Here is a 27,518-nt window from a genome sequence, read left to right as displayed (position 1 = left end):
AACAGGGATGGGGCAAACTGGATAGTCTGTGCATGGTAAAACATGTCTTTTGGTGTAACAAAGGTTTAGAAGCAGCCTGAAGTAGGGCCCAAGTGGTCACCAGGCCGGAATGCTTTCCTGGCCCTCCCACACCCTGGGGCCCTAGTCAAAGCAAAGATTAGAGAAGGAGGAAGCTAGGCCCAGAACCACAAGGAATGGAAGCATCAATCAAATCCAAAGACTCCTAAGAATCCAGGTTGGTTCTGAGCATATGTGCATCTGTGTGTGCGCATGTGTAAGGGGTTCTTAACCCGATACCTGAAAGCTTTGGAATCCACTCAGTCCTTGGGGTGGACAGAACAGAGATCTCCCTGAGGAAGGGAGACATATTTCCCATGGAGTCAGGCTGCCCCCAGCCAATACCCTGCTTTCTGGAGGGTGTTTCCATAATATTCAGGGGCCCCTGACTCCTCAATTGCGCCACCAACGGCAGAGCTTTGACCAGATAAGGACTACCAGAGCCCTTCCTCCTGACCGTGGATTTAGGATTCAGACTCTTTCCTACAGGGTTCAGGCTGGCTTCTCACCTTCAACACAGTTGGTGGAGAAGAAACAGATATTCCGGGTTTCCAGGGGGTTCTCATGGGTGAACTCAGGGGAGCGGGTCTGGGGCTCCGACTCTCCTGTTAGGGATGAGTTATCCACCTGAGGAGGAAGGGTTGCATAGTCATCAGACTGGCAGAGCCACTTGTATGCACACAGCTGTCTCCTGAACCACCTCCAACCACATTCAATCTTCATGACATGAGGAACAAAGTTACACTTGCCCTCATCACATATTTATGGCATTACTCATCTATTGCCCCTGCTCTGGTTTGGAATTCTGACTCCTCCTGACTTCTTATGTGACCTTAGGTTACTTGCTTAACCAACAGAACCTCCACGTACTCAACTGTAAAATGGGGAATGTAAACAGAATCACTGCCTTGCACAACCACAGAGGGAGCCACTAACTGAAGTTTATGAAAGTGCACCTCCTGGGGTCACTCAGGATGCAACGTGTGTGGCCACATGCAGCAGCCCTGCATGATTACAACACTCTTTCAGAATTACATCAGATGGCACATGTGAACATATATAAAGCAGCTGACACATAATTGGTACTCATTACATGATTGCTGAAAAGTAGACAACAAAGAAATACCTGGGGCATAAAGCATTTGTAACACACAGATGCATGGAAGCACTGCACATGCCCCCCACACTGAGAGAAGGTTTAACGGGGGCATAGGCAAGGTGTTGACATTTGGACCTGGGTCTCTCCACCTTTAAACCTCACTGGACCCCTCTCAGCTGTGCACACAGCCTGCTCCTTAGACTCAAGTGCTTGCTCCGGTATGACCTCCTCACCTTACAGCCATGAGAAGAGATGATCCGGAGGTCAGCAGGGACGCGGTCTCCGCCCTTCACCTCCACCAGGTCTCCCACCACCACTTCCTCTGCATTGATCTGCATCTTCTCTCCCTCCCGGATCACAAGGGCTTGCTGTGGGGAGCCACAGGCAGCGCATGAAATGCTTGAATCTGCCCCTGCCTTATTTTCCTCCTGGCCTCCCACCCAGCCAAGCAGAAGGAGAAGCCCCATGAAAAATTAGGGGCTGGCATGGAAAGTTGGAGGATCTTTTCTGCCCATCTCCATCTTAGAGCACAGGAGTTGACAGAAGATGAGCTGGACTCTTGCCAAAACTTTACACCCTAGCCCAGAGCCCAGCCCTGCCATCTTACCTGAGGTACCATGTTCTTGAAGGAATCCATGATCTTGGAGCTTTTGGCCTCCTGGTAGTAGGAGAAGCAGCCAGTGACAATGACCACAGCTGCCAGCACCACACCCAGATATAGCTGGTAAGGAGAAAGAGTTTCAGGGACCTGACCTTCCCCCCAACCCTAAAGGGGCAGCTGCCCCTTGGGATGAGCAGGCAGTGCCATCCAAGATGAGAGCCCATACCTTTGTCTGTGACTGAGAGTGATGATGGTAGAGGAAAACCCTTCTCACTAACCTCCCCCTTGATCTGCCAACCTCAAGCCTGCTAAGACTAGAAACAGGAGGGAAAGTCTTAGGATGTTCCCAGGGTTGGGATTTTGCTAGTGGGTGAAGACCCAGGCATACAGACAGGCTCACTTAAGTGAGGGGGAACAGAGAGAGATTGTTTCATTAATTAATGAGTATGTTTCATTAATTAATGAGTATTCTCACACGCACGCATGAGAATGAGTGCGTGTGCTGTGTGGGGGGAGTGCTTTACAAATACGTATAGAAGCCTCACCCTTTTCCAGCCTAAGGTGCAGGGGCATCTGTAGGACTGTGATGTGAGGGCCTTGTTCCCTGCCCACCCTCCAACTGTGTTGGGGATTCAGGATTAGAGGACAATCACGGGCTGTTCCAGGGCTCAGGCGTGTGGGCTCACATTGTCGTTGGATGGTTCATCTTCCATGGCAGCCTGGATGCCGTAGGCCAGGAAGCAGAGGATGGCCCCAATCCACAGCAGGATGGAGAACCCTCCGAAAAGCTGACGGCAGAACTTGACCCACTCAGGGGTTGTGGGAGGTGGCGTTAGGGCATTGGGCCCATCTCGAGCCAGAATGTCCTGAGCCCGCTGGTTGGTGAGGCCCTGAGGGAGCAAGGAGAGGCGTAGGGGCACGTATCCGGAGCAATCCAGCCCCTCACCATGCCCATCCCTTCAGCTCCCGGGCATGGGAAGAATGCCCAGGTGGAAAGTCCCACCTGGTTGGAAGGGGTGGGGGACCATCAGGAGAGACCACATGGAGGAGGTGGCATTTGTGATGCAACTTGGAGGGCTTGAGGGCTGAGAAGGGTTTGACTGGGCTCCACCCGTAATTTTATTGGATTGAGACAACACCTATGGTTAGGACCATAACATCTCCCCTGGAGGCAGTCTGGATAAGCTCCCCGGAAAGACACGTCAATATTTTTTCCCCCATCTCTCTTCCTTCAGATTTTTTTTATCAAGGATTCTGGGAGAGTCCTAGATTTTTTTCAAGAGATGGGTTCTTGCTGTGTTGCCCAGGCTGGAGTGCAGTGGTGCAATTATAGCTCACTGCAGCCTCAAACCCTGGGCTCAAGCAATCCTTCCACCTCAGCCTCTCAAGTAGCTGGGACTACAGGTGGGCACTTCCACACTCTGCTCAAGTCCTACATTATTGACCATCAATGTCACACAACTTTGGCAATCACCTGTCACTTTCCACAGAAAGCCTCGCCTGGCCCTATTCCCTCAGCCCCAGGCTGGTTCAGATGCTTCTTTCTGGTTCCCCATGGTGTGCTATACTTGATTCTAGAGCTGCACTCACCATATTGCGTTGGAATCCTATGACTGCATTTTTTCTGCTACTAGACTTTGAGCTCCTTTAAAGCAGGGACCATTTCTTTTTTTTTTCCATTCATTCATTCATTCATTCATTTAATAAATGTGTATCCACTGCCGGGCACAATTGTCACCCTGGGGATGCAGAGATGGACAAGACCAACAAAGTCCCTGCCCTTGAGGAGCTTATGATCTGGAGAGGTGACACACAATAAACAAATATATTAGTGCCAGATAGTGAAAAGTGTTACTAAGGAAAATAAAGTAAGGTAAAGGAATAGGGGCATAGAATTTTAGAGCAGTCAAGGAAGGCCCATAAAGGAGATATACATCCACTAAATTTTTGTTTGTTTGTTTGTTTTGAGATGGAGTCTCACTCTGTCGCCCAGTCTGGAGTACGATCTCGGCTCACTGAAACCTCCGCCTTCTGGGTTCAAGCGATTCTCCTGCTTCAGCCTCCCGAGTAGCTGGGATTGCAGGTGCCCATCACTGTGCCCAGCTAATTTTTGTATTTTTAGTGGAGATGGGGTTTTGCCGTGTTGCCCAGACTGGTCTCAAACTGCTGACCTCTAGTGATCTGCCTGCCTTGGCCCCTCATAGTGCTAGAATTATAGGCATGAGCCACCACACCCAGCATTTTTTGATTAATGATTTTTAAACAAATTTTTAATTGAAGGGCTTAGCAGTTGACTGTACCAGTTACTGTTCATGTGACCTTGGGAAGTTACTCTCCCTCTCTGCATCTCCTTTGTTTAATAAACAGGTCTGCAATATCTATCTCAAAGGGTTGTTGTAAAGATTAGAGAAATGTATGTAACGCATCTATCACAATGTCACACATGTAGCAGGGGCCCAGCAAATCACTGTAACCACAGGAATGGGCTGTCAGCCCGTGTGCGTCAGCTGTCAGCTCTGTGGAAGGCTGTGTGCAACTGAGGTTGCTTGGGGTATAGGGAAGGGCCCTGCCTGGAGGCCCTCTGGGGCCTCGGTCATAGGGAGTCCTGGCTTCTAGGATATACAGGGAGAGAGCTTTGGGCTAGGATGCAGGGGATCCAGATTCTAGTTCTGGCTGTGCCACCAACTAGCCACATGACCTTGGGCCAGTCCCTTGTTTCTGGGCCTCAGTTTCCTCATCTGTAAAGAAGGCTGGATTACAGTTTTAAGGCTCCTGCCACCTTGATGCTGCATGGTTTCCTCGCCTCTTTTGTTCCTTCCCTAGAAGCCCTTCCACTCACCTTGGACAGGTCCACTTGGTATTTGCGGCCCAGCTCATCCAAGGACAGCTTGTGGTCATCCTGGGGAAGGGAGGGTGAGTTATTTTGGGGAGGAGGTATCTAAGATGCATATGAGGGCACTGCAGGGCACAGGGGTGAAGTGAGCAGCATGGGGGGACAGGGAGTTTCTCTGAGCCTCTGAGGGCTGCAGGGACAGCTCTCCCAGCATGGGGCCCCTCCTCCACGGCCCAGCAGTTCCCTCACCATTGCCACCTCCTTCTTCAGCTCATCCAGTTCCTTCTCCTTCTGTTTCTTCTTGCCGCCCCCATTCTCTGCCGTGGTGGCGGCAGGTGAGTACTCACGGCCGGCCTGCGGGAGGAAGGGAGAGCCAGAGGGTCAGGGGGGAGAAGGGGTGGAGCCTCCATTCCCACCACTTAGCCAGGGAGCCCAGGCAGTGGGGGTGGTGGGTTCAAAAACAGTGGCTGCCTTTGGGGAGACAGGGGGGATGGAGGGTGAGGGACCCCAGGCCCTCAGTTTGTAGACTATTGGCAGAACCAGGGGCTCCCATGTGAGTTTCAGAGAAGGGTGAGGGGCTCAGGACTGAAAAGCACTACTTGAGCTGTTTAATGCTTGGGTGTCTGCTAAGATTTTGTTTGTTGAAAGGACCCTGCTGCTAAATACAAAACAAAACAAAAATGTTGAAAACCTGTTTCCTACACTCTTTGGGAAAATTTTGGAAGGGAGTGGACAGGGTTTTGTGGGGGATTGTTGAGGGTATAGAATCACTCTGTAGGAATGTCTTAGCCCAACACCATGGCAATTTTACTTAGAGAGGGCTAGAAATACTCAGGAACTTCGGGGAGCAAGAGTCTTTGGGGAGCCAGGGGGTTAGGCAGGAACATGTCCAGAAGAGAGCCAGGTCCGGTGGTGGAATGGTAGGGATGGAAAGAGCAGGCCTGATGGACTGAGAGGAGGCAGTAGCTGGACGGTCAGGTAATGTCCAGGAAGTGGAGACCTGGGGTGTGCTGGGAGCCCTCTCCATCGTGCTGGGCAGGCCTGCCCGTTACTAGACAGGAGGCAACTCAAAGGACTGGACCCCCCAAAGGACAATTGGGTAACATGGGAACTGAGCCCCATTTGTCCCAAAACAAAACAAATTGTATCTGAGAATAAATCTAAAACTACAATTTATATAGCTTTTAAGTCTAGACATTCCTGGGTTATCTGGTGAATCAGAGGGACTTTTTTTTTCCCTTGAGACAGGGTCTCACTCTGTCACCCAGGATGGAACGCAGTGTGCATTTTCAGCTTACTGCACTCTCCGCTTCTAGGACTAAAGCAATCCTCCCACTTCAGCCTCTCAAGTAGCTGGGGCCACAAGCACGCGCCACCACACTCAGCTAATTTAAAACAATTTTCTTTCTTTCCTTTTTTTTTTTTTCAGATATAAGGTCTCACTATATTGCCTAGGCTCAAGTGATCCTCCCACCTCAGCCTCCCAGAACGCTGGGATTATAGGTGTGAGCCACTGCGCCTGACCAGATGGACATTTTAATTGTAGCCTTATGAGGCTCCTGATTTCCCTTCCACTCCAGGGCCTGTGGGCTCACCACCACCAGCCTTCCAGAGTCTCACAGGGAACTTCTGGGGGAGAGGGGGGGAAGTCTTTCCTTCTAAGAGGAGGCCCTCTTGGGGTGATAGAATAGGATAGAGGCTGAGGAAGGCCTGGGCAGCCATGAAAAGTTCCCAAAAAGGTACCTTCTTCCTCTTCTGCCCCAGCCTTCTCTCCTCCCACTTCCCTCAGGAAATAGAGTCCTTGTCATAGAGGGGCTTCTCAGTTTCCACCTGGTGCCTGTTTCTCCACTGGATTGTGCAAAGTCTGCACTAGGCTTTCAGGAATTAGCTTTCCCACACTATGATGTAATTTTTGTTTCCCATAAAGAGTGGATACCTGGGTAGGATCCACAGCCAAGGTGTTTGCCCTTTTTTTTCCTTCTTCTTCTTTTTCTTCTTTTTTTCTTTTTTTTTGCAGGATAATGGAGTTTTGGGGGTTTTGTTTGCTTTTTAAAAATTATACTTTTTTGGGGCCGGGCACGGTGGCTCAAGCCTGTAATCCCAGCACTTTGGGAGGCCGAGACGGGCGGATCACGAGGTCAGGAGATCGAGACCATCCTGGCTAACACGGTGAAACCCCGTCTCTACTAAAAATACACAAAATTAGCCGGGCGAGGTGGCCGGCGCCTGTGGTCCCAGCTACTCGGGAGGCTGAGGCAGGAGAATGGCGTGAACCCGGGAGGCGGAGGTTGCAGTGAGCTGAGATCCGGCCACTGCACTCCAGCCTGGGCGACACAGCAAGACTCCGTCTCAAAAAAAAAAAAAAAAAAAAAAAAAAAATTATACTTTTTTGGAGCAAGTTTTTGGTTCACAGCAAAATTGAGTGGGAAGTAGAGATAGTTCTTATATATCTCCCGCCCCCACACATGCACAGCCTCACCCACTATCAACACCCTGCATCAGAGTGGTACATTTGTTGCAATCATGAACCTGCATTGACACATCTTTATGGTCCAAAGCCCATAGTTTAAGTTTGAGTTCACTCTTAGTGTACATTCTATGGGTTTGGACAAATGTATAGTTACATGTATCCACCATTGTGGTATTGTATGGAAGAGCTTCACTGCCCTAAGTCTTTTGTGCTCCAGGGTAATGCATTTTTTACTTATCAGAGTCAGGAGCAATCCCAGAAGTGTGGCAGTTGTCTTGTTCATAAGAGGTCACCAATTCAGCATCTAGAGAGGTAGAAGTCTGACCAGTACAATCAGAAGCAAGGGTAGGGGTGGGGGATGCAGGGAGAAGTCAACACTGTTGGTCCCAAGATACCAGTGATTTAAAAGGATATGAGATTTCAGAGGCTGTGCTGCTCAGAAGTGCTCTTCTCAGAAAAGGTGACCAGTAAAATTGTGCATTTGTCTCCACCTGAAGCATCTGTGAATCTGGTATAATTTTGACTTCCTAAAGCCTGATCTTCTTGGCGAGACCGAGCAGCCCAATGGAAGGGGTGGGGAAAGACTTTTGAATGGTTCTACCTCTCCCTTTCCCGGGTGACCTAAGAGGATTCATTTAATTGAGTGGATTGAAGTGCTTTAGATTCACTAACTGTCTGTGGTGGGACAGAGCTGAGAAAAGGATGAAATGCAATCAAAGGACCAGGGGCAAGAGATCAGGCTGGTTTGACCCTCAGGAACTTCAGGGACAGAAGAGGCCCTGGGCATACACAGAGGAGCAGTGCTGGGTCTGTGGGTAGAGGAGCAGGGTACAGAGGAATTTCTGTATATTCAGATGCAAAATAAATTTCATAAAATTGGAATCAAATGCATGCTTTTTAAAAACTTGCTGGTCCATGCACTTTGGCATGCTGGATTGTGGCTGAGCTAAGCAGCTCCATGCAGTGCCTGCTTTCCCCAAGCTCCCGCCCGGTTTTCCGGCAGGCTGAAAACTTGGGACACACTGCCCCTTCCCCCTCCTTCTGTCCTGGCAAGGATCTCAGGTTCTGCAGCCAGGAGCCTGCAGAGATTTGGGGCCAGCGGCTGCCCAGGCAAGAAAGAAAGAGAGGAAGCAAGGACCCCCCCCCAACCTCCCTCTGCTCCTCCCTCCCCCAACCACAAGTCCTCTCTGGGTCTTGAATGCTGAAGGAGAACAGAGAGTCCTTTTTGAGAAAGCCAGAGGCTGGGACAGAGTGGGGGCAGCTGGGAATCCGCCAACGCTCCCCCCATCTCAGCCTCTCCGTGGCAGCTGGAGCAGGCTGCGCTCCCTCCCACCAGTGTCGTCCCTTCCCCCAGCTCCCACGCTGCCCTTCACAGCCACTGGGTAATGGGGGGACAGTTAAGCCTGCCTCTGCAGTGGAGATGCAGGGGAGAAGGGATTGGAGGCAAAATCATCCCTAGAACAGGTTGTGGGTAGCAGATGCTTTCCCTCTTCAGGGGTCTCTGGTAGGCTGAACTCTAAGCTCCAGGTCCTAAGTACCCCCACCTCACCCAGACTGTTAGTTTAAACAGCCTAGATCTGCTCCTCATCTTGTTATTGCATCACCCATAGCAACTGAGGATGGTGATTAAGGGGAGTTGGGGGATTCTAGGGGAAAAAGATAGACTGGAAAAGTTGAGGTCTCATCACCTCCTAAGCAGGACCTCCTGAGCTGGGTCTACCTTGCTCTAAGATGGAGCAGGGTAGGGGCCTACCTTCCCTCCTTCTCTCTTCACTTGGATGGGGGAAGTGAAGGGCTTATCTGATCCTTTAACCCCTGCCTCTTCTTAGAGGTCCTGCATCTCAGCTGGGGATGCCCTTTCCATGGGGAGCCAGAGATGGCAAAATGCAGCTGAAGGTCCCAAGACAGTGTATCTTCCCGCAGCTATGACCTCTTCCTCCATGAAACCCATACCTCACAGCTCCTAAGGGCAGGCTCACAGACTCTCAAGCACCCCACACAGTGACATTTATGCTTGTGCAGGCTTGAAGGCTTGTACATTTACAAATTTGCCTGCTGAGACACAAACACAGGTACTCATCCATGAGTAACTGCAGGACTCCCCGCCTATGGAGAACACGTGGTCAGGACACACACACTCACACGCACACAGACACAGACATGCAGATACATGCATGCACTCTGATTCTATTTATGGCTCCCACTCTAGCTCAGGAACCCTGGTGTCCAGGCTCAGGATTTCCCAGCTGTTCAACTCGGTGCAATAACATGTCCTTGCCTGACTCCTCCTGGGGCCAGAAACACCCATGGCTCCCCCTAGGCACAGTCTTCCTCACACCCTCCCGTTCCTCAGCATGCCCTTTCCCTCTGTGTCCTCTTTTGCCAGTATTCCACAAAAGGAAAGCAGCCAGGCACAGCATGTAAAGGGACTGGGCCACTCTTCTCCATATGGGAATTTCATTTCCAAGAATTCAAAGCCCTCTCCCTGCCCGCCCCATTGTGGTTGTTAATCTTCCCTTTGGTGGCCGGGCGCGGCGGCTCAAGCCTGTAATCCCAGCACTTTGGGAGGCCGAGACGGGTGGATCACGAGGTCAGGAGTTCGAGACCATCCTGGCTAACACGGTGAAACCCCGTCTCTACTAAAAAAATACAAAAAAAAACTAGCCGGGCGAGGTGGCTGGCGCCTGTAGTCCCAGCTACTGGGGAGGCTGAGGCAGGAGAATGGCGTAAACCCGGGAGGCGGAGCTTGCAGTGAGCTGAGATCCGGCCACTGCACTCCAGCCCGGGGGGACAGAGGGAGACTCCGTCTCAAAAAAAAAAAAAAAAAAAAAAAAAATCTTCCCTTTGGGGTAGCCATTGCTGCAGAATGCCATGGACGGGTGGACTGGGGGGTGGGGGGGGTCACTGTCATCAGCCTTTGGGAAAGTCCTCAAAGCCCGTGGCTTGGAGCCCACGGACAATGCTGCTCGGGACATCCGGAGGGGTGCTGGGGTAGGGGCTGGGGCGCATCGCTCTTCCTCCCCACACCCCGCCCAGTTGTCCTTGGCACTCAGGGACCCTGGAAGTGGTGTCCGGAACTGCTTGGTGACTCTGGGAGCCGGATGCTCCACTGCCCCTCTCTAACCTCAAAATGGACCCCAAGCCTCTCAGGCTACAACTCCCAGAGGAATGGGTATTTTCAGGGGGTGGCAAAGACAGGAGGACTCGCGGTGCCAAACATCCTTTCAGCTGGGAGGCCGGGAGATGCAGTGAGAGGAGGGACTGCCGCAGGGAAGGGCTAGAGATGTGAGAGTGGGGTGGAGGGAGAGATGGAGGGGGTGTGTGTGGTGGGCTGTGGGTCTAACTGTGGGCAGAGGGCCAGGGGCGGGCAGAGGAGAGGAGAGCACTAGGGTATGTGACCGCCATGGGATCTGTACACGCATTGGTAGTTTGGAGACTGTTAGTTTCAAGTTCCAAGTATCCCACTCAGCTTCTCTCTCCCTCTCCTTCCACATCCCATTCTCACTTCATCCTTCCTCGGCAGCCTCCCTCACCCTCCAGAGTGTGACCCCTGCTCTTTAGGGATACTCACCCCACGGCCCATCTTGGGGCAGAGTGGCTGAGGGACCTTAGCGGGAGAGGTCACCAGGAGGATCCCAAGCCCACACCAGCCCGTCTGGGACAGCCGGAGACCCTGGCAGACAGAGACAGCCAAAGCAACAGGGTAGCTTTAAATAGGTCCTTCTCCCCCTCTCCCCCGCCTTCCCCTCCTCCGAAAGAAACGTTTGTTGAAACAGGATCCCTGAGGACTCCTCCCCTCCCGCCCCTTTAGCCACTGGCCCTAGACAGCCCATTTGTCCCGCGGCATGCCCCCCCTTGGCTCCTCTCAACCCCTCTGGTCTGTGGCACTCATAACTGGGAGAGGCTGCAAGGGAAGTGGGCCTGGGCCCCAGGTGGGGGGAATATGCCCCCTAGGATCTGGCTGAGGGGGAGCAGTTGACTCAGAATCCCAGGATGCCAGAGACCATGTGGCCTAACTCTCCTTTTCCACGTGGGGAAACTGAGGCTCAGAGAGATTAAACAATTTGAATTGATAAGACAGAGCCGGAACTCAGGTCTCCCGAGTCTACATCCAACCTCCCAGGGAAAGAAAGAAACATAGACTACTCTGTTCCTTCTGTGATAGAAGTTGCAGGGACACTGAAGCCCAGAAATAGTTAGAACTTGAACCAAAGGCTGACCTCTGCACTTGAGGCACCTGGAAGGGGAGCCCAGGAGGAGTCAAAGGTGGCTCCGGAGGCAGCGGGAAGTTTGGAGATGGAGGCGAGAGGGTGTCCCCAAATCCTGCCAGGTGTAACCTCTCCAAAGTTTTGGAGGAGAATCAAGAATCTGGTAGGGAGGGGCAGACCAGGGCTAGAGGGGAACGGTGGGACTCCTAGCAGGCATCTGAAACATCTCCGGGCTTTGTTTACCCCTCATTTACCGTTTCATCGCTGTGGAAGAGCCCTAGACTGAATCTATGCCTGGGGTTGGTGAGTAGCGTTAGGGAGAAGACAAAAGAGAGGAAAATACAGAACCTCTAAGATGTGTGTGAAGGTCAGTATCATAGCAAATACCAGACATGTGAACGAGAAAGGAGAGCGACTGTTTTCTTCTTCCAGTGGGGAAGGGGAGGCAAATCTGCAGCATGCAGGACTGAGGCTGGAGAAGAGGCCTCTCTGCAGTGAAGTGGGGGAGACTGAAAATGTCTGAGGAGTGAGGATGCCCATCAGAGTCATGAGCAATCCCAGAAATGCCTAAGGCTTTGCCTGGGGCTGGAAAGGGTATCTTAAACTTTATACCAGCTAGAAACTGGGGACAATGAGATGACCCAGGAATGGACCAGCTGGTCTAGGGGCGTTGTTGCTGCTCATTTGATGAAAAAGCCAAAGGATGAGGGGCACAGAGAGGAAGGGGAACCCAGAAGGGGCAGAGAGAAAAGAAAAAGTTCTGCTCCCGCCTTCTACTGGGAACAGTCAGAGGACAGGATTCCCCTGGAGTGCCCCTGTTTCTCTGGGCACAGAGATGGAGTGATGGAAGCCAGCGGAGTGGGGCAGGTCTAAGTGTCCTGAGTGCAAAGAAAGCAGAGAGGAAGGGAGGGAAGGAAGGGGGGCTTTGGCCAGAGGCCTAAGGTGCCTGCTGGCTGGGCTGGGTCCATCTCTGGTCCCAGAGGGAACTCCCTGCAGAGGGATTATCAGCCCCTCCTCTAGCAAATCCACTCTCAGGGCACAAGGCTCACATCTGAATTCCCTAAATAACTGGCCCCCTCTGGGCCTGCAGTTGAGATTTTCCATTACAGGGACCTGGTAGGTCACATCTCACTTCCACCCTCCTTCCCGCTGTGGGTTACAGTCAGAAAGGGTGGGTAGGATGGGGCCAACAGGGCCTTCTCATGGCCCCCTTCACTGAGCTCGGATTTGGTCTTGGGAGAGAATGGGCAGAGGGAGGAAACAATGAAGGGAACAGATCCCAGTTCAACCCCTGTGTGTTAAGGAGAGAGTGAGAGGGGAGTAGCGGGAAAGCCTGTGGTTAGACATCAGGAGAGACCGTACGAGGCAAAGTCACTCCAGAGTGGCCCCGAGGCAGCTAGGGCATCAACACTGGTGCAGCCTTGCCTGGGGGCTGCAGGGACAAAATGGTAAGTTGGGGTTTAGGAAGCATCTGTTCCTTAGGTTCCTGGGTTGGAATTCCTGGATAATCTTCTGCCCAGCCCTCTCCAGGACACAAACTGCGATAGAAGAGAAAGTATCAGTTCCCAAATCTGAAGGTGTGCAAACTTCAAGCACTCGAATCGTTCTCATCCCACCCCTCACCCCCGCTGGCACCTCCCAGTACTGCCCAGTCCTTCCAAAGGCCCTGGCTCTGGGCCCTGTGGCTAAGCTCAATACCGGAAAGGATGTGCCCTTCCACTGCCCCTACAGCCTGCTGGGGCTCCCTGCCATGCCCTGCATTTGAGCGAGAGCACAGCCTGAGGGCCACTGCTGCTCACATATTTAGGGCTCAGAGAAATGAAAGAGTGGGCAGGACACCCAGGGCCTATACTTCCACCATGCATCACTGACCACCCTCCCTGCCCAGTGAGAGCTGAGGCTCTGGGAGGGGTCTACCTCCTTCTTGTCCACCATGAACCTTAGGCTCTAGGACGTTAACAGGTGTAGACACCTGATCCTTTGATCTGGAGTGCCTGGGTTGGGCTACTGTTTCTTCAAATGCAGTCAGCGGTACCAGTTTGGATCAAGGCCCTTGGAGTAAGAGGAGCAAAGGAGAGAGAAAGAAAGACTTGAAAGCAGGAGGATGGAAGGCCAAGATGCCTAGGCTGGGGAGTGGGCTGAGAGAAAGTCACAGATCAGGAGGCGGATCCACCAAGGGCAGAGTGGGGATGGAATGGTCCTGAATCAAATGTTTGGTTGGTAAGAAGTGTGCGTGTGTGTGTGTGTGTGTGAGAGAGAGAGAGAAACTAAGAGAGTTGGAGACAGGAGTGTGCATGTGCCTGTGTACGGATGTGTGCTGGTTAATGACTGGGAGGACCTGAGCGTTGGGTCCTGTGTGTGGTATGAGACAGCATGGTGGTACCAAACCACATTCCAAAGGAGGAGCTCCTCAGGGGAGAAGACAGCACTCATTCGGATGTGTGGCCAATCTGCTCTGAATCGGTTGTCTGTAATGCAAGCATGAGTAGAGAGGTGCGTGTGAGTCCGTGTGTGTACATCGCTTCTCGGCCTTTTGGCTAAGATCAAGTGTGGAGTCCGTGTGTGCGTGCGTGTGGGCCAGTGGGGAGCTCATGTGAAGCCGGCTGTGGGTGTGCGTGAGAGTCCATGGGAGAATGTGTGTGCACAGGGAGGGGGTGGGGATGCTGCTCAGCTGCAGATGGGCTTTCAAGGTCTCCAAGAAACAGTTTTGTTTCCTAAGTGACTGGCCTCCTGGGGCCTCCAGCCCAGACTTGAAGGTTGTTTCAAGATCATGAAAGAGAGAGAGGAGGAGGGAGAGTGGGAGGGAAGGAAGAGCTGGGAGGCTCTGTCACCCCCATCGTCCCTCCTCCCACCCCCTCACCTCACTTCTCTGCCTCAGTCCTGATTTGGGCCCAGCTCTCCAGCCCTGCTCCTCCGGTCTTCCTCTCAGCTGCCAGCCCCCTCTGGGCATCTCTCCTTCTTTTCCTTCTTCCATTCTCTCTAACTCTCCTTTTCCTTTTTCCTTTAGGGCCTGTGGTCTTGTCACTGCTGTCAGGCTTCTGAGGTCTTCTGGGAGTGTGGGTGGAGTTTTTCTGCTTCCAAAGGGAGCACATCTTGGGGGATGAGATGAGGAGAGCCGGGAAGGCCTGGGGTGGCCATGACAAGTGTCCAAGAAAGATGACTTCTCACTCTTCCTGCCTTTCCAGCCCTCTGTCCTCCCACTCCCTCAGGTTATACGGACCTATTAAAAGGTTGGGATCGGCCAGGGGTGGTGGCTCATAGCCTGTAATCCCAGCACTTTAGGAGGCCGAGGTGGGCAGATCAGGAGGTCAGGAGTTTGAGACCATCCTGGCCAACATGGTGAAACCTCGTCTCTACTGAAAATATAAAAATTAGCTGGGAGTGGTGGCACATGCCTGTAATCCCAGCTACTTGGGGCACTGAGGCAGAAGAATCGCTTGAACCAGGGAGTTGGAGCTTGCAGTGAGCCGAGGTCGTGCCAGTACACTATAGCCTGGTGAAAAGGGGAGACCTTGGTCTCAAAAAAAAAAAAAAAAAAAAAAAAGGTTGGGCTCTGAGCCTCAGTGGCTGTCCAAGTCCTGCTGCTGCCTCAGTTTCCTCTCTGGACTACAAGGATGGTGTTGAATTTTCTCCCCATCTCTCCTTTAACATCTGCTCCTCTGCTTTCTTTTTGGTCTTTCTTTTCTTTTTACTTTCTTTCACTATTTTTTTCTTTATCTGTTAAACCATTCCTTCAACACGGTCTTTCTTTTCAGTCAAAGTAGATTCTAAAAATCTCCTCTGGCTGGGTGCGGTGGCTCATGCCTGTTTTCCCAGCACTTTGGGAGGCTGAGATGGGTGGATCACCTGAGTCCATGAGTTCAAGACCAGTCTGGGCAACATGGTGAAACCTGTCTGTAATAAAAATACTAAAAAAATTAGCTGAGTGTGGTGGCATGTGCCTGTAGTCCTAGCTACTCAGGAGGCTGAAGTGGGAGAATCACCTGAGCCCAGGGAGGTTGAGAGGCTGCAGTGAGCCAAGATTGCACCACTGTACTCCAGCCTGGGCAATCTAAGTGAGATCCTGTCTCAAAAACAACCACAACAAAAACAAACAAACAAAAACAAAAAACAAACAAAAACAGCAACTCTTCTCTCTCCCTTAAAAAAAAAAAAAGACAGATTCTCACTCTGTCACCCAGGCTGGAGTGCAGCAGCACAATCAACTCACTGCAGCCTCAACCTCCTGGGCTCAAGCCGTCATCCCGCCCCAGCCTCCAGAGTTGCTGCATCTATTGGCACGTGCCACCACACCCAGCTGGTTCTGTCATTTTAATCTCTCCCCTAGAGTATTTTTATTATCCTCTTTATTGTTAAAACCACACTGTATAGAATTTAGAAAATAGGATGAAAAAGCACCCAGAAGCATTTTCCCCAGTCTCTGCCAGTGCTGAATTCCCACCTCCTTTTTTCCTTACTTCTCTCTGGATTTAGATAGCTCCATGTTGTGTTCTGCCTGTGCCTTCCTCAGGTGGAAGTCCCAAGGGAGAAAAAGGAAAGAACCCATGGTGTGGCCCAGGGGGCCGGTGTCAACCCTCCCAGGAGCGTGAAGGCCCTGGGCTATTCTGTGTCTGCTTTCCCTCCTGCCCTCTCACGGTCCCCACCATGGTCCAATGCAATGGGCGCTTGCCTGAAAGTCAAGTCAGCTGCGACTAGTCCTGCTGAAGCCACTAACCACCTATGTGATGTTGGACAAGAGGCTTCTCTACTCTGACCTTGACATCTTCATCCGAATGACAAGGGATTAGAAAATCTGTGAGTAATCCCAGCACTTTGAGAGGCATGAGGTCAGGAGATTGAGACCATCCTGGCTAACACGTGAAACCCCATCTCTACTAAAAATACACATACACACACACAAAATTAGCCGGGCGTGGTGGCAGGCCCCTGTAGTCCCAGCTACTCGGGAGGCTGAGGCAGGAGAATTGCTTGAACCTGGGAGGTGGAGGTTGCAGTGAGCCAAGGTCGCACCATTGCACTCCGGCCTAGGTGACAGAGCAAGACTCTGTCTCAAAGAAAAAAAAAGAAAAAGAAAATCTCTGAGGTCCCTCTCTAGTTCTGATGATCCCCTAATTCCAGGCTACTTCCTCCTCAGCGCACAGCTCAGCTCCGGTAAGAACCATCAGTTGGAGACCTGGGTTCAGAAGGAGATCCAAGGGGGTAGGTTCTCCTATCCTGTTTGCTAGCATGGAGGCAGGTGCTCCTATTTTGTTTATTATGATGACTCATAGAAATGAATCGGATCTCTTTAACTCTTGGCATGGGAGAAAGGAAGGGCTCAGGTTTGAGCAAAGACTACCTTGGTTTCTTACAGAGCACCACTGTGAGAGGTGGGACAGGGTCTGGGTATCCTGGGGGAGAAAGGCAAGGCTGGTGGTGAGACTGGGAAAAACTGACATCTCTTGGCTGGTATCTGATCAGCAAACACCAGGGGAGTCTGTTTGCAAAGATTCTTTGGGCTGGGAAAAGTGTGTTGAGGATATGGGGAGGACGGGGTTAATGGGCCCTGCTGAGTGTGAGGAGCAAGGGTCACAGCTGGACCCTCAAGGGGTCCTGTTAGCCTTTGATTCCATCTGGGCAGGGAGGGAGGGGCCCCCTGAGGCAGGTTTGCTTTGGCCAGAGATCTGACCCAGCCACTGGCCCAGAGCACCCCGCCTCCCCACTTCCCCTATCAAGAGGCAGCTGGTTTGGCCCCCAGCCTCCTTCTTCCCACCTCCTTCTTCCCTTACCAGGCCCCCTCCACTTGGCCCAGGATACAGCTCTGTTTATCTGCCTGTCCCCTGTGGCATTCTGTATGCTCGGAGAGTTCAGGATGCCCTGCAAACATCTGGCACACAGGGCCACTGCCTCCCATAGCAGCCTCTCCTTGGAATTTCAGGGAGCTTGGCCTCCTCTGCACCTCAGTGTCTCTGAAAGTCCAAGATTCTTTTACTTTTGTGCTGCTGTCTGGATGTTCTCACCACTGCCCCCTTGAGGAATGTGAGTGCCCTCTGGGTGACTTAATAAACAGAACATGTGCTTTTTGATGCTATTGCATCATTTAGACATTCAACAAGCATTTGTTGAGCACGTACTATATGCTATATTCTGTGCAAGGCACTAGAAAGACACTTACAATCAAGGCAAACAAGGTCCCTACCCTCATTGTCCTTTCTCTCAGAATCTCATGCCATTTAGTCACTAGATCCCCCCACCCATTCTCAACCTTGTCCTCCCAAGCTCATAGTCCTCAGGGACTCCCCACTTCCATTTCCTCAAACTTTTCCCACTTCTTTACCTCTATTTTTGCTGAGTGAGGTTGAGTGGGCCTGGCTCTGCCTCCTGCCTAGATGATTCTCCCAACCCAATGACACGGGAGCAAAGGCTGGGCAATGGCGTATTGGAAATCGTATTGGAAATCACTGTGGATTAGACTAGAGGGAGGGCAGAGACTTTGTGTGGGACTTGCTCTACCATTAACCTGCTGTGTGCACTTGAGTAAGTCCTTTACCTCTCGTCAATAAAGTAGGGGGTGGAGGGTTGGACTAGCTAAGGATTCTCACCCTTAGCTGCATGCTAACATCCCATGTCCACGCCTCATCTTCAGGTACTATGTTTTTAATTGATCTAAGGTGGGGCTTAGGCATCAGTGTTTTGTTTTGTTTTGTTTTTTGAGACAGAGTCTCACTCTGTCGCCCAGGCTGGAGTGCAATGGCACAATCTTGGCTCACTGCAAGCTCTGCCTCCCAGGTTCAAGCGATTCTGCTGCCTCAGCCTCCTGAGTAGCTGGGATTACAGGCAGGCACCATCACACCTGGCGAATTTTTGTATTTTTAGTAGAGACAGGGTTTGACCATGTTGGCCAGGCTGGTCTTGAACTCCTGACCCCATGATCCACCCACTTTGGCCTCCCAAAGTGCTGGGATTACAGGCATGAGCCACTGCGCCCAGACGCATCAGTATTGGTTTTACTCCCCAGATGAATCAACAGGCAGATCTGAGAACCACTGAGCTAGATTGTCCCTAAGACCTGTAGCTCATCATAGCTAAGTTAGCGAGCACTTATTGTAGATTGCACGTTTGTATCTCCCCAGAATTTACAGATTGAACCTCTGCTCTGATGGTATTAGGAGGTGGGGCGCTTGGGAGATAATTAGGTCATGAGGGTGGGATTAGTGCTCTTTTAGAGGAGGCGTGAGAGAGCGTGCTTCCTCTCTCTGCTCGCCACCATGTGGGGACACAGCAAGAAGGTGGCTATCTGCAAACCAGGAAGGGACCCCCTCATCAGATACTGGATCTGCCAGCACCTGGATCTTGGACTTCCCAGACTCCAGAACTAATGAAGACAACATGTAGTACTTACCTTAGTCCTCAAAACTCTATTTTACAGATGGGAAAACTGAGGCACATAGATCCTAAGCTTACCCAAGTAGAGGGGCTGGGGTTCAAACCTAGTTACTTTGTTTCCAAAGCCTGCACATTTAACTTCCATGCTATAAGGACCCACTGAAGCTTCTCCTTTGGGTTCTTGTCCCCAGGAATAAATGACCAGAACCGTCTGGATGCAGTGGCAACAGTGAGGAGTGCTCCAGAAGATAAAGGGGAAGAAAAAGTGCAAACTCTTGTGCGTCTGTGTTGAGCCAGGTATTGCTGGCTGCTGGTTGCTCACCATTGCATTTTAGAGGGTGGTGGGAGCCCAGAGAAGGGGGAGATGGTTCTCAGTTGGAAGAATCAGAAAGGTCTTCATGGAGGAGGTGGCATTCTAGTTGGGCCTGGACAGATAGGTAGGATTTGACTTAGAGAGATAAAGGAGAAGGAACAATGTGAGCACAGGCACAGAGAGTGGAAGCACTCAGTGCACAAGGAAGAAATATGGATGGTAATACTGGAAATAGATATTGGAGCCATTTCATGGAGAGCCTTGAATGCCGGAGTAATTGCCACTGTAATTGCTAGTGTTTCCTAAAAAGGCTCTGATGATAAGAATCACCTGGGTACTTGTTAAAACTGTAAAAGAACAGGGACATTTATTCAAGATTCTGATTCATGAGGGTGGGCGTGGAGAGTGGGAATCTGTATTCCTACCACCAAGCAAGTTTGAGAAATATTGCTATAAACAATATGGAGCCACTTAAAGTTTTTGAGCGGGGGAGTAATCTCATTGAAATTGTGTTCTAGGAAGGCTCATTTGATGGCAGAGTGTGCGCCTGTACGTGGACAGGGTGTTGGGCTGGAAGGGAGAGACTGATGGTGACAGTCTGGAGCAAGACAGAGAGGTGACAGAGATGGATGAAAAAGATGTTTGGGAGGTAGAATTTCAGTATTTGGCAGCCGATTGGACATCAGGGTAAGGAAGGCAGCAGTTGGAGATGGTGGGGGTGGTGAGGACATTGGTGCAGAGTTAACTAAAATAAGGGTAGGGGAGAAAGGAGATTGGGAAATAAGCCGCAAGTTTGCTTGGGGGCATATGAAGGTGGAGGTGCTCCAGGCAGGGCTTCAGATGAAGGCACTCAGTGGGTGATAGAAATGGGGACTGGAGCTTGGGAGAGGGCATGGGCCATAGGAATCCCTGCATGGAGGTGAACATTGAGCCAGGAGAGCAGAGGAGATGGCCCAGACAGGGGAGCTAGAGGACAGAGGTCTGTGGATCCTGGATAATAACACCTACGGTAAAGGAAGAGGATCTGGGAGATGGCAGGGTAGAGAAGACAGAGAGATGGAAAATTAGGCTGAGAAGAGGGGCCAGGAAGCTGAGAGAGGAACAAGTTTTAAGGGGCAAAAAACTAACAGTTTTAGATTTCAGACGCCAAGGGGAAAAGAAAGCTGGTCACTTTTTTTTTTTTTTTTTTTTTTGGTCAACTCAGAGGTCACTGGTGTGTCCTTTGGGAAAACCATTTCCATGTCAGGTCAAGTTTGGATATAACCTGTGGCGGGTTGAGGAGTGTGGTGAGGAAGCTGAGGCAGGCTGTAGGTTACCCTCTCCCAAGGGGATTGTGGGAGCTGGAAGGGGAAAGAAGACTGGGCAAACTGAGACAGCGGATGGGGGAAGCCAGTGAACAGTAGAGACCCATTTAGAAGTCTCCTCTCCTTTGTCACTGGTCCCATTCTGCCTGTGGGCCCTGGCTTTGATCATAATGGGACATCATGATACACATGTTTTCATTTCATCTTCACAACAATCCTCGAAAAATAATGAGATCAGCACTCTAGTAATTCTCACTTTACAGACGATGACACTGAAGCTAGAGAAAGGGAGTAACAGGAGTCAGGCTACACAGCTGGCAAATCCAGGTCTGTGTTGTCTGCTTCTGAAATCCCAGCCCCCAAGCTTTTCACTTAATTGAAAACACAGAAGCTTTATTTCTTCCGCCTGAGCTGCTGATTGGTAACCTGGCTCATCCCCTGATTTCCAGGTTCGTTCTGGCCGGTCCCCTGCTCCCAGGGCTATCTAGTTCAGGAGCTGGGATCCTTCATGCCAGTGCTCAGGACCTCAGTACCAAGTGGATTCCCTGTCACCCTGCCCTGCTGGCTGGTTGGACCTCTACACCTTTGTCATCTCCCAGCTCCTTCTGAGGACAATAATTTGTATGGTACAGATGCAGCCCGTAACATGGCTGAGGACTTGTGCTGTGGAGTCAGAATGCCTGGAGAACAAATCCTAGGTCTACCACTAATTGGACACATTTTTTTTTTTTTTTTTGAGACAGGGTCTTGCTGTGTTGCCCAGGCTGGAGTGTAGTGGTGCAACTGTGGCTTACTGCAGCCTCACCTTCCTAGGCTCAAGCAAGCCTCCTGCCTCAGCCTCTTGAGTAGCTGGGACTACAGTTGATGCCCATCATACCTGGCTAGTTTTTTTTCTTTTCTTTTTTTAAATTTTTACAAGTGACAGGGTCTTGCTTTGTTGCCCAGACTGGTCTTGAACACCTGGCTCAAGCAATCCTCTGGCCTTGGCCTCCCAAAGTACTGGGATTACAGGTGTGAGCCACTGTGCCTGGCTTGGACAAATTTTTTAGCTTCTCTGAGCTTCAATTTTTTTTAACAGCTCTAACTTATAGAGTCATTTTGAGAATTACAATGCCCAGTGAAGGTTAGCAATTATTTTGTGCTCTTGATTTCCAATGTCCTGGCCTTCAGACTGTAATTTCTTTTTCAGCTTGATCTGATCTCCAGCACCCTTCCCTTCCTACAGGACAGAACTCAGCCTTTCCTAGGCTGCTTGGGAAGCCAGCTTGGGTTGTTTGCCAAGGGATGGAAGGTTCAGGTTCTGAAATAAGAGGAGGAACTTTCTATCAGTTGTAGATGGAAGTGACTAGGGTATGACGGACTCCAGAGGAAATAACAGTGTGCACTGTGGAGGCGACATGACCACCAGAGAGGAAGGGCCCAGATTCCCTCTCTTGTCACTCGGTGTGTTCTCACTCCCTCAGTCACTCAGCGAATGTCTATTGAGCTTCTACTCATTGCCAGGAAACTCTGTAAGCTTTGGGGAAGGGCAAAAAAGAGTTAACAGTAGCCTTGAGAAGCTCACAGCCAGGATGGAGAGGCAGATATAAACAAGCCCTGTAATTACAATGCAGAGTGGGAAACTCTACCAAGGAGCTGAGAACAGGGTGCAGTGGGAGCAAGGGGGTGGGACGGGCTAGCATCAAAACTCTAGGCCCCCACTCTTTCCCATGGCCAGCTCGGTCACCCCCACTGTTCCATCTGTTTCTTTGTTTTTGCAGAGTCTTTATTTCTGGCTTTGTTTTCCCTTCACTTTCCTAATAGAGAGCCTTTGGAAAAATTCCACCCTTGTTTCAGTTGGAACAGGGAAAAGGAGAATTGTCTACTCTTCAGCCAAAATAGCCAAGGGGTGCCGGGTTCCTGGAGAGTCCAGGTGGTCAAGTGGAGGAAGCAGGGACTGTCCCGAGGGAGCCAGGGAAGAGCCTGCAGCGCAGCGCCGCAGGCATGGGGCAGGGAGAGGTGAAAACACAGGAGGAGCTGTGCCTGGCTGGAAGGCCCAGGTGGCTGTGTGCCTCAAGTCCTCTTCCAGAGCTCTCTCTGCATCCCCTGTCCTCCGTTCTGATTGGAAGAGAGAGTTGAGACTTCTTCCACTTCAGAGAATCCTGTAAAGCCTGGTTACATTGCTCTTTCCCCACCCAGGTAGCTGTGAAGGACTGGGACGCCAGAGTTAGAAGTGAGTCTTTGACATTATTCACAGCAGAGGGCCGTGTGTGTGTGTGTGTCTGTGTGTGTGTGTGTGTGTGTGTGTGTGAAATCCCTCCTTTCCCCTCCCTCTTTCCCCATACCACCACACACACAACGCTCATTGTTCCCTGGGTCTTCAGTTCTGCATTCATCCATTCAACACATATTTATTGAACACTCACTATGTGCTAGAAGCTGGAGCTGTGTAGTGGAAAAAGTTATTTCAGAAGGTTGCATAGGCACCAGATATGCATGTGTGTGCCTGAACATATGTACATGTATGTATGTATCAATGTGTCACTTGGTGTGTCCTCACTTCCTCAGTCACTCAGCATATGTGGGCAGGCTAGGGAAACAGGAGGAGGAAGGGAAGAAGAATGTTTGGGAAACTGAAGTTTGGGAGTCAGATAGCTTGCGTTTGCATCTGGATGCTACCATTTGCTAGCTGTGTGACCTCAGGTAAATTATATGAGCTTTCTGTGCCTCTGTCTCCCAGCTGTAAAATAGAGATACTCGTAGTATTCACCTCACGGGGTTGTTGTGAAAGCTGAATGAATGAACGTGCACAGAGTGTGTGCAACGGTGCCCAGCATGAAGTAGATGCCCTGTAGGTATTAGCAATTGTTGTTCCCTTCTCACCCCACTCAGAGCTGGATGGAGACAAACTCGTACATGACTGGCAGCCACCTGGTGCTACCCGCCTCCTGCCCCCTAAGCCTCATCTACAACACTCAGCCCACAAATCTCTGTCTAACCAAACCACTGCCATCTCCTGCCCTTGGTTGACCCCCACCCCACCCTAGGCTGCTCAGTTAGAGAAGAAGTACTATCACACAGTGGGGGTTGCTTCAGTCCCACGCTACCCTCCAGACATATCTGAGTTGTCAGTTCCCTTAGCAGACTGGGAATGGAGAAGTGGGATGGGTGAGCATCTGGGGCGGAGCCCAGGCTCCCAGGCGCCCACCCGATGGGACTGGGGAACAAATAACTTGTCAGGAGGTCAGGAGGGAGACCGAGGGGATTCCAGCTCCGAGGAATCCATGCATGGCATTCGAGCGTGGGTGGCAGCTGGCAAGAATCCTTGGTTCAGAAATGGCAAGGCCCCCTCAGGAGTCAGGGCCAGGTCATGCCAAAGCCCCAGTGGCATCGTGGCTCTGCTATTCTTGAACAGCTGTGCTGCTCCCCTTGGCACAGGGTTCAAGAATGGGGGCAGGAGTGGGGGCTTAGCTAGGGCAAGAGGAGGGTTCAGAGAGTAGACACGCATGCACACACACACACAAACACACACACACTCCACCATGAAGATGCAGACGCCTGGCTCAGGGAGAAAAGAGGGGAGGGAGAGGGTGGAATGCAAATGTGTGTGTGTGTGTGTGTGTGTGTGTGTGTGTGTGTGTGTGTCGGGGGGGAGATGGCTTTGTAGTTCTGTGAGTATTTGGTGTTTGGGTGTGCATAATGTCTCTGTGTTTATCTTTGTATGTGCACTTCTGTTTCAGTGTATCTCTGAATGAGTTTGTTATCAGGGCGAGGGTAGGTTTTTGCACTACTTCTGTCTCTGACTCTGCTTGAGCCTCTCAGCAACTCAGCAAAGAGAATTTTCCCTTCTGGGAGGGTGGGAAAATATAGCTCATCAGGGCAGTATGGGCCAACGCTTTATAAACACACACAAATCACAGGACATTCCTGTGTGTGATCCTTAGCTCCCCACAAAGCTAGGGTTGATACACATTTAAAAGAGAGAGAGAGCTGAGTTCTATATGTATGCATGTGCCATTTCTATATGTCTGACTGATGAGCATGTGTGCTTATGGATTTGATATATTTGTCACTTTGTCCCCATGGCAGTATCTGTGTCTACAGCTTGGTATATACTCATGTGTGCTAAGCTCATATTTAACTGTGTCCCTGGTGACATTTGTCTTTAAGCAGCAACATAACAGGAGTTAGAAGCACAGGCTCCACAGTGAGGCGATCCAAGTTTCGAATCCCTGTGTGGACAGTAACTAATCCACTAACCTTGGACAAGTTTCTTAACTTTTCTATGCCTCAGTTTTCTCACAGGGATAATAATAGCACATGAGGATAAATGAGATCACATTTAGTGCCTGACACGGGTCAGCATATGTGAATGGTCCTGTCTTTGAACGTGCTCCTCTCCGAGAGCTGTCTCCTTGGTGGTGACTGCAGTGTGTCACATATCAGCTGGATTATAAACTGCTTTTGGGCAGAGTGTGGGTCTCAATTATCTTTAACAATACTCATGACACCTCAGTGCCACCTTGGTGCCTTGTCATCTCGAGGTGAAATGAGACCTGTTTCATGTGAAACAGGACCAGTGTCGGATGCAGGCCCATGCCTGGGGTGGTATATGGGGGGCAGGTATGTGGGAAGCTGGTGATGGTATTGACAACACAGCCCAGCCGGGCATCAGAGTCCCTCACGGTCACTACTGCATGCCTGCCCCGGTCTCTCTGCAAACCCAGGCTCCCTCCTCCTTCGTGTCTCAGTCTGGCCTGGAAACTCACTGAAGGGCTTGCTTCCTCCTTTCTCTGCTCACCCCACCCTAGGGCACCAGCCTAGGTGCTGGGAGGCCTGTGTTTTTAATGGATGAGATGAGTGCTCTCCAATCTACACCATGCATCCTTGTTTTTGCAACTTGCGTTTGCGCATGGCTCTGTGGGGGTGTGTTTCTGGGAGCCGTCTTTCTGTGCGATCCCCGCTCCATTACAGTGGGGACATGTGTCCGTGTGTGTGACGTGCCTCGTGCCTGGGGTTTGTTCTCCTCCCCCAGCTTTCCCAGTTACATAAGCAGCTGAGGGGTCCATCAGGCCTGGGCTGTGGGCTCCCCCTGCTGGCCGCCGCTGGAACCCGCAGTCTGGGGAGGGACCTGCTGAAGACACTGCTCTCTCCTTGGGCCTTATCGCCTTTGGAGGAAGACACCAACCTAGCTCTCAACGCCAGCCTGCCCCCAGCTCCTTCCCCGTCCCAGGCCGCGGGGTAAGAGAGGATATCTCACCTCTCTGAAGACTTCTCTCATCCTGCTTATACCGGGGGTTGGTTATGACTTGTTTATGAAATGTATCCCTAATACATAGAACTATGTTCCCTGAGGGCAGGGGAGCAGGCCTGCCTTATTTACCATGGCATCTCCAGTACCCAGTATGAGGCCTGGCCCAATCAATATTTGTTGAATGACTGAGTTTACAGGGTAGAGAGGCTTGGGAGTAGGGACAGTGAGGTGTAGGAAGATTTGGGGCTTTGGGGATAGACAAACCTGGGCTCAAGTCACCCCTTAGCCACTTAAAAACTGTGTGGCCTTGGGCAAGATACTTAACCTGTCTAACCTCAAGTTTCTCTTCTGTTAAATGACACTGCCTTGCAAAATATGCTATAAGGACTAGGACTAATATCCAAAAGGGCCTTCTTGTGTAAGCATTTCATAAGTGACATCTGTTGTTATTATAATTGGTAGTCTTTCATCCCTCAAGCATCATGAAGGCATGAAATCCACTCGATAATTAAATCCACTATAAAGGGAGAGACGTGTTCTTCCAAAAGCTTCCCTGTGAGTTTCAGTTTTCACATAACTCAATATGCCTGTGGATGGATTTAGATGATGAGGCTCTGGAGCAACCAGGCTGTGGATATTTCAAAGTGGGAATAAACAGGCACCCTACTGCCCTGTTCATGGGCCAGTGCTGGCAGTCTTGGGAGGTGAGGGCTGAACCTCTGATCTCCCTTCAAGGCCCCAAACATTTGGCCTCCGTTTCTCTGGCTTCTCCAGGGTTCCTCAATGTGGCTTCCACTGGCAACCCCATGAGCGTCTTCTCAGAGTCAGGCACTCTGCCACGCTTGAGGAATACAATATCAAGGAAGGTCTGGTCTGGCCTGTGCCACTTACCCTCTCTGGGCCTCAGTTTCCTCTTCTGTAAAGGGGGGGTGAGTGAGTGGGAGGGAAGAGGGGAGAGGGAGGGTGTTGGAGGGTAGAGGGTGGTAAATGGGCTCTGGGATCACCTCCCACTGACAGCCACTCTGACAGCCTTGGCTTTGCAAACCTGGCCATCTCTTCTCCCCATTTTGGTCTCATCCTTCCTGCCCGTCCCCACTCCCCATCTTTACAGTTCAGGAAGAGACAGAACACCTGGGAAGGGTGCCTCCTCCATTCTCCCACCTCCAGGGTAAGCCCCACTCTTCCCAGAACAATGTTCATCTCTTCCCGCTGTCACTGAACAGAGACTCCTTCACCTAAATGCCAGGTCTAAACTAGGTCTAAATTAAGCCTCTTAGGAAGCAGTTCAAATGATAATTCAAAAACTAAAACAAAATAATCCTTCGTTATCTCCCACTTCGTGTTAGTTTCCTGTGCCAAACACTTTATGTACATTACCTATCATCACAATAACCCTTTGGGTGGTGTGATCAACCTCAATTCAATTTGCAGAGGAGAAAACTGAAGTTGAAGGAGGTTAAACAACTGGGCTAGGATCACTCAACCCAGCAATGACGTCACATGGACGGCCGCCTCTCCTAATCCATTTTTCTTTTGGTTTTGCCCTCTGAGGGGGTGAAAAACAGGTCTCCAGTGACCTTCTGGATCCTGGAAGCGCCCTTCAGCTCAAACCCTTCGCATTCAGGAACTACTGGGTTCCGCCAACCCCTACTTCAACAGGGGTTGCAGCGAGGACTATGGCTCAGAGAAAATAACTGAATTCTAAATGCGTGGCCACAGCCATCCCAGGGCCCCTGCACCCAATTCTCCAGGAAAGGCTGGCAGGTGCGGGGTGGGGTGCGCTCTGTGCGAGGGTGGATGGGAATTTCGTTGCGCCGAGGTGCAATTAGCTCACTCATGCCGGGGCCTCGGGCGGAGCCAGGGCCAGGGGCGGGGCGAGGCCGGGATCCAAGGCGGAGTCAACTTTGGAGGCTGACGTTAGCCCTGGGGGGACAGGGAAGGGGTGGGGCTTGGGACTGGGGCGGGGCCGGGTCCCGGGGCGGAGCCAAGATTGTAGTCCTACTGTAGTCCTGGTGGGGCGGGGCGAGGGAGGGGC

The 27,518-nt window shown here is 51.2% G+C and overlaps 1 protein-coding gene across 2 annotated transcripts in view; it reads right to left on the bottom strand.

The window, feature by feature from the left end:
• Nucleotides 1-10,740, bottom strand: part of ATP1A2 (ATPase Na+/K+ transporting subunit alpha 2) — a 28,693-nt gene extending 17,953 nt beyond the window's left edge. Inside the window, exons 1-7 of one of the 2 annotated variants that reach the window (XM_023214220.3) lie at nucleotides 10,632-10,740; nucleotides 4,840-4,944; nucleotides 4,597-4,656; nucleotides 2,444-2,647; nucleotides 1,764-1,877; nucleotides 1,390-1,524; nucleotides 567-684 (exon numbers count right to left, since the gene is read on the bottom strand). In XM_023214220.3, coding sequence (XP_023069988.1) covers nucleotides 567-684; nucleotides 1,390-1,524; nucleotides 1,764-1,877; nucleotides 2,444-2,647; nucleotides 4,597-4,656; nucleotides 4,840-4,944; nucleotides 10,632-10,643 — 748 coding nt within the window. In that variant the 5' untranslated portion in view covers nucleotides 10,644-10,740. The remainder of the gene's footprint in view (nucleotides 1-566; nucleotides 685-1,389; nucleotides 1,525-1,763; nucleotides 1,878-2,443; nucleotides 2,648-4,596; nucleotides 4,657-4,839; nucleotides 4,945-10,631) is intronic. The other variant, XM_023214221.2, reaches the window with a different exon arrangement.
• Between the last annotated feature and the right edge of the window lie 16,778 nt (nucleotides 10,741-27,518).

This window comes from Piliocolobus tephrosceles, chromosome 1 (assembly GCF_002776525.5).
Source record: "Piliocolobus tephrosceles isolate RC106 chromosome 1, ASM277652v3, whole genome shotgun sequence".
In the NCBI taxonomy this organism is placed as follows: domain Eukaryota; kingdom Metazoa; phylum Chordata; class Mammalia; order Primates; family Cercopithecidae; genus Piliocolobus; species Piliocolobus tephrosceles.
The sequence above is the reverse complement of the archived record's forward strand: the minus strand, read 5'-3'. Positions and strand labels throughout refer to the sequence as shown.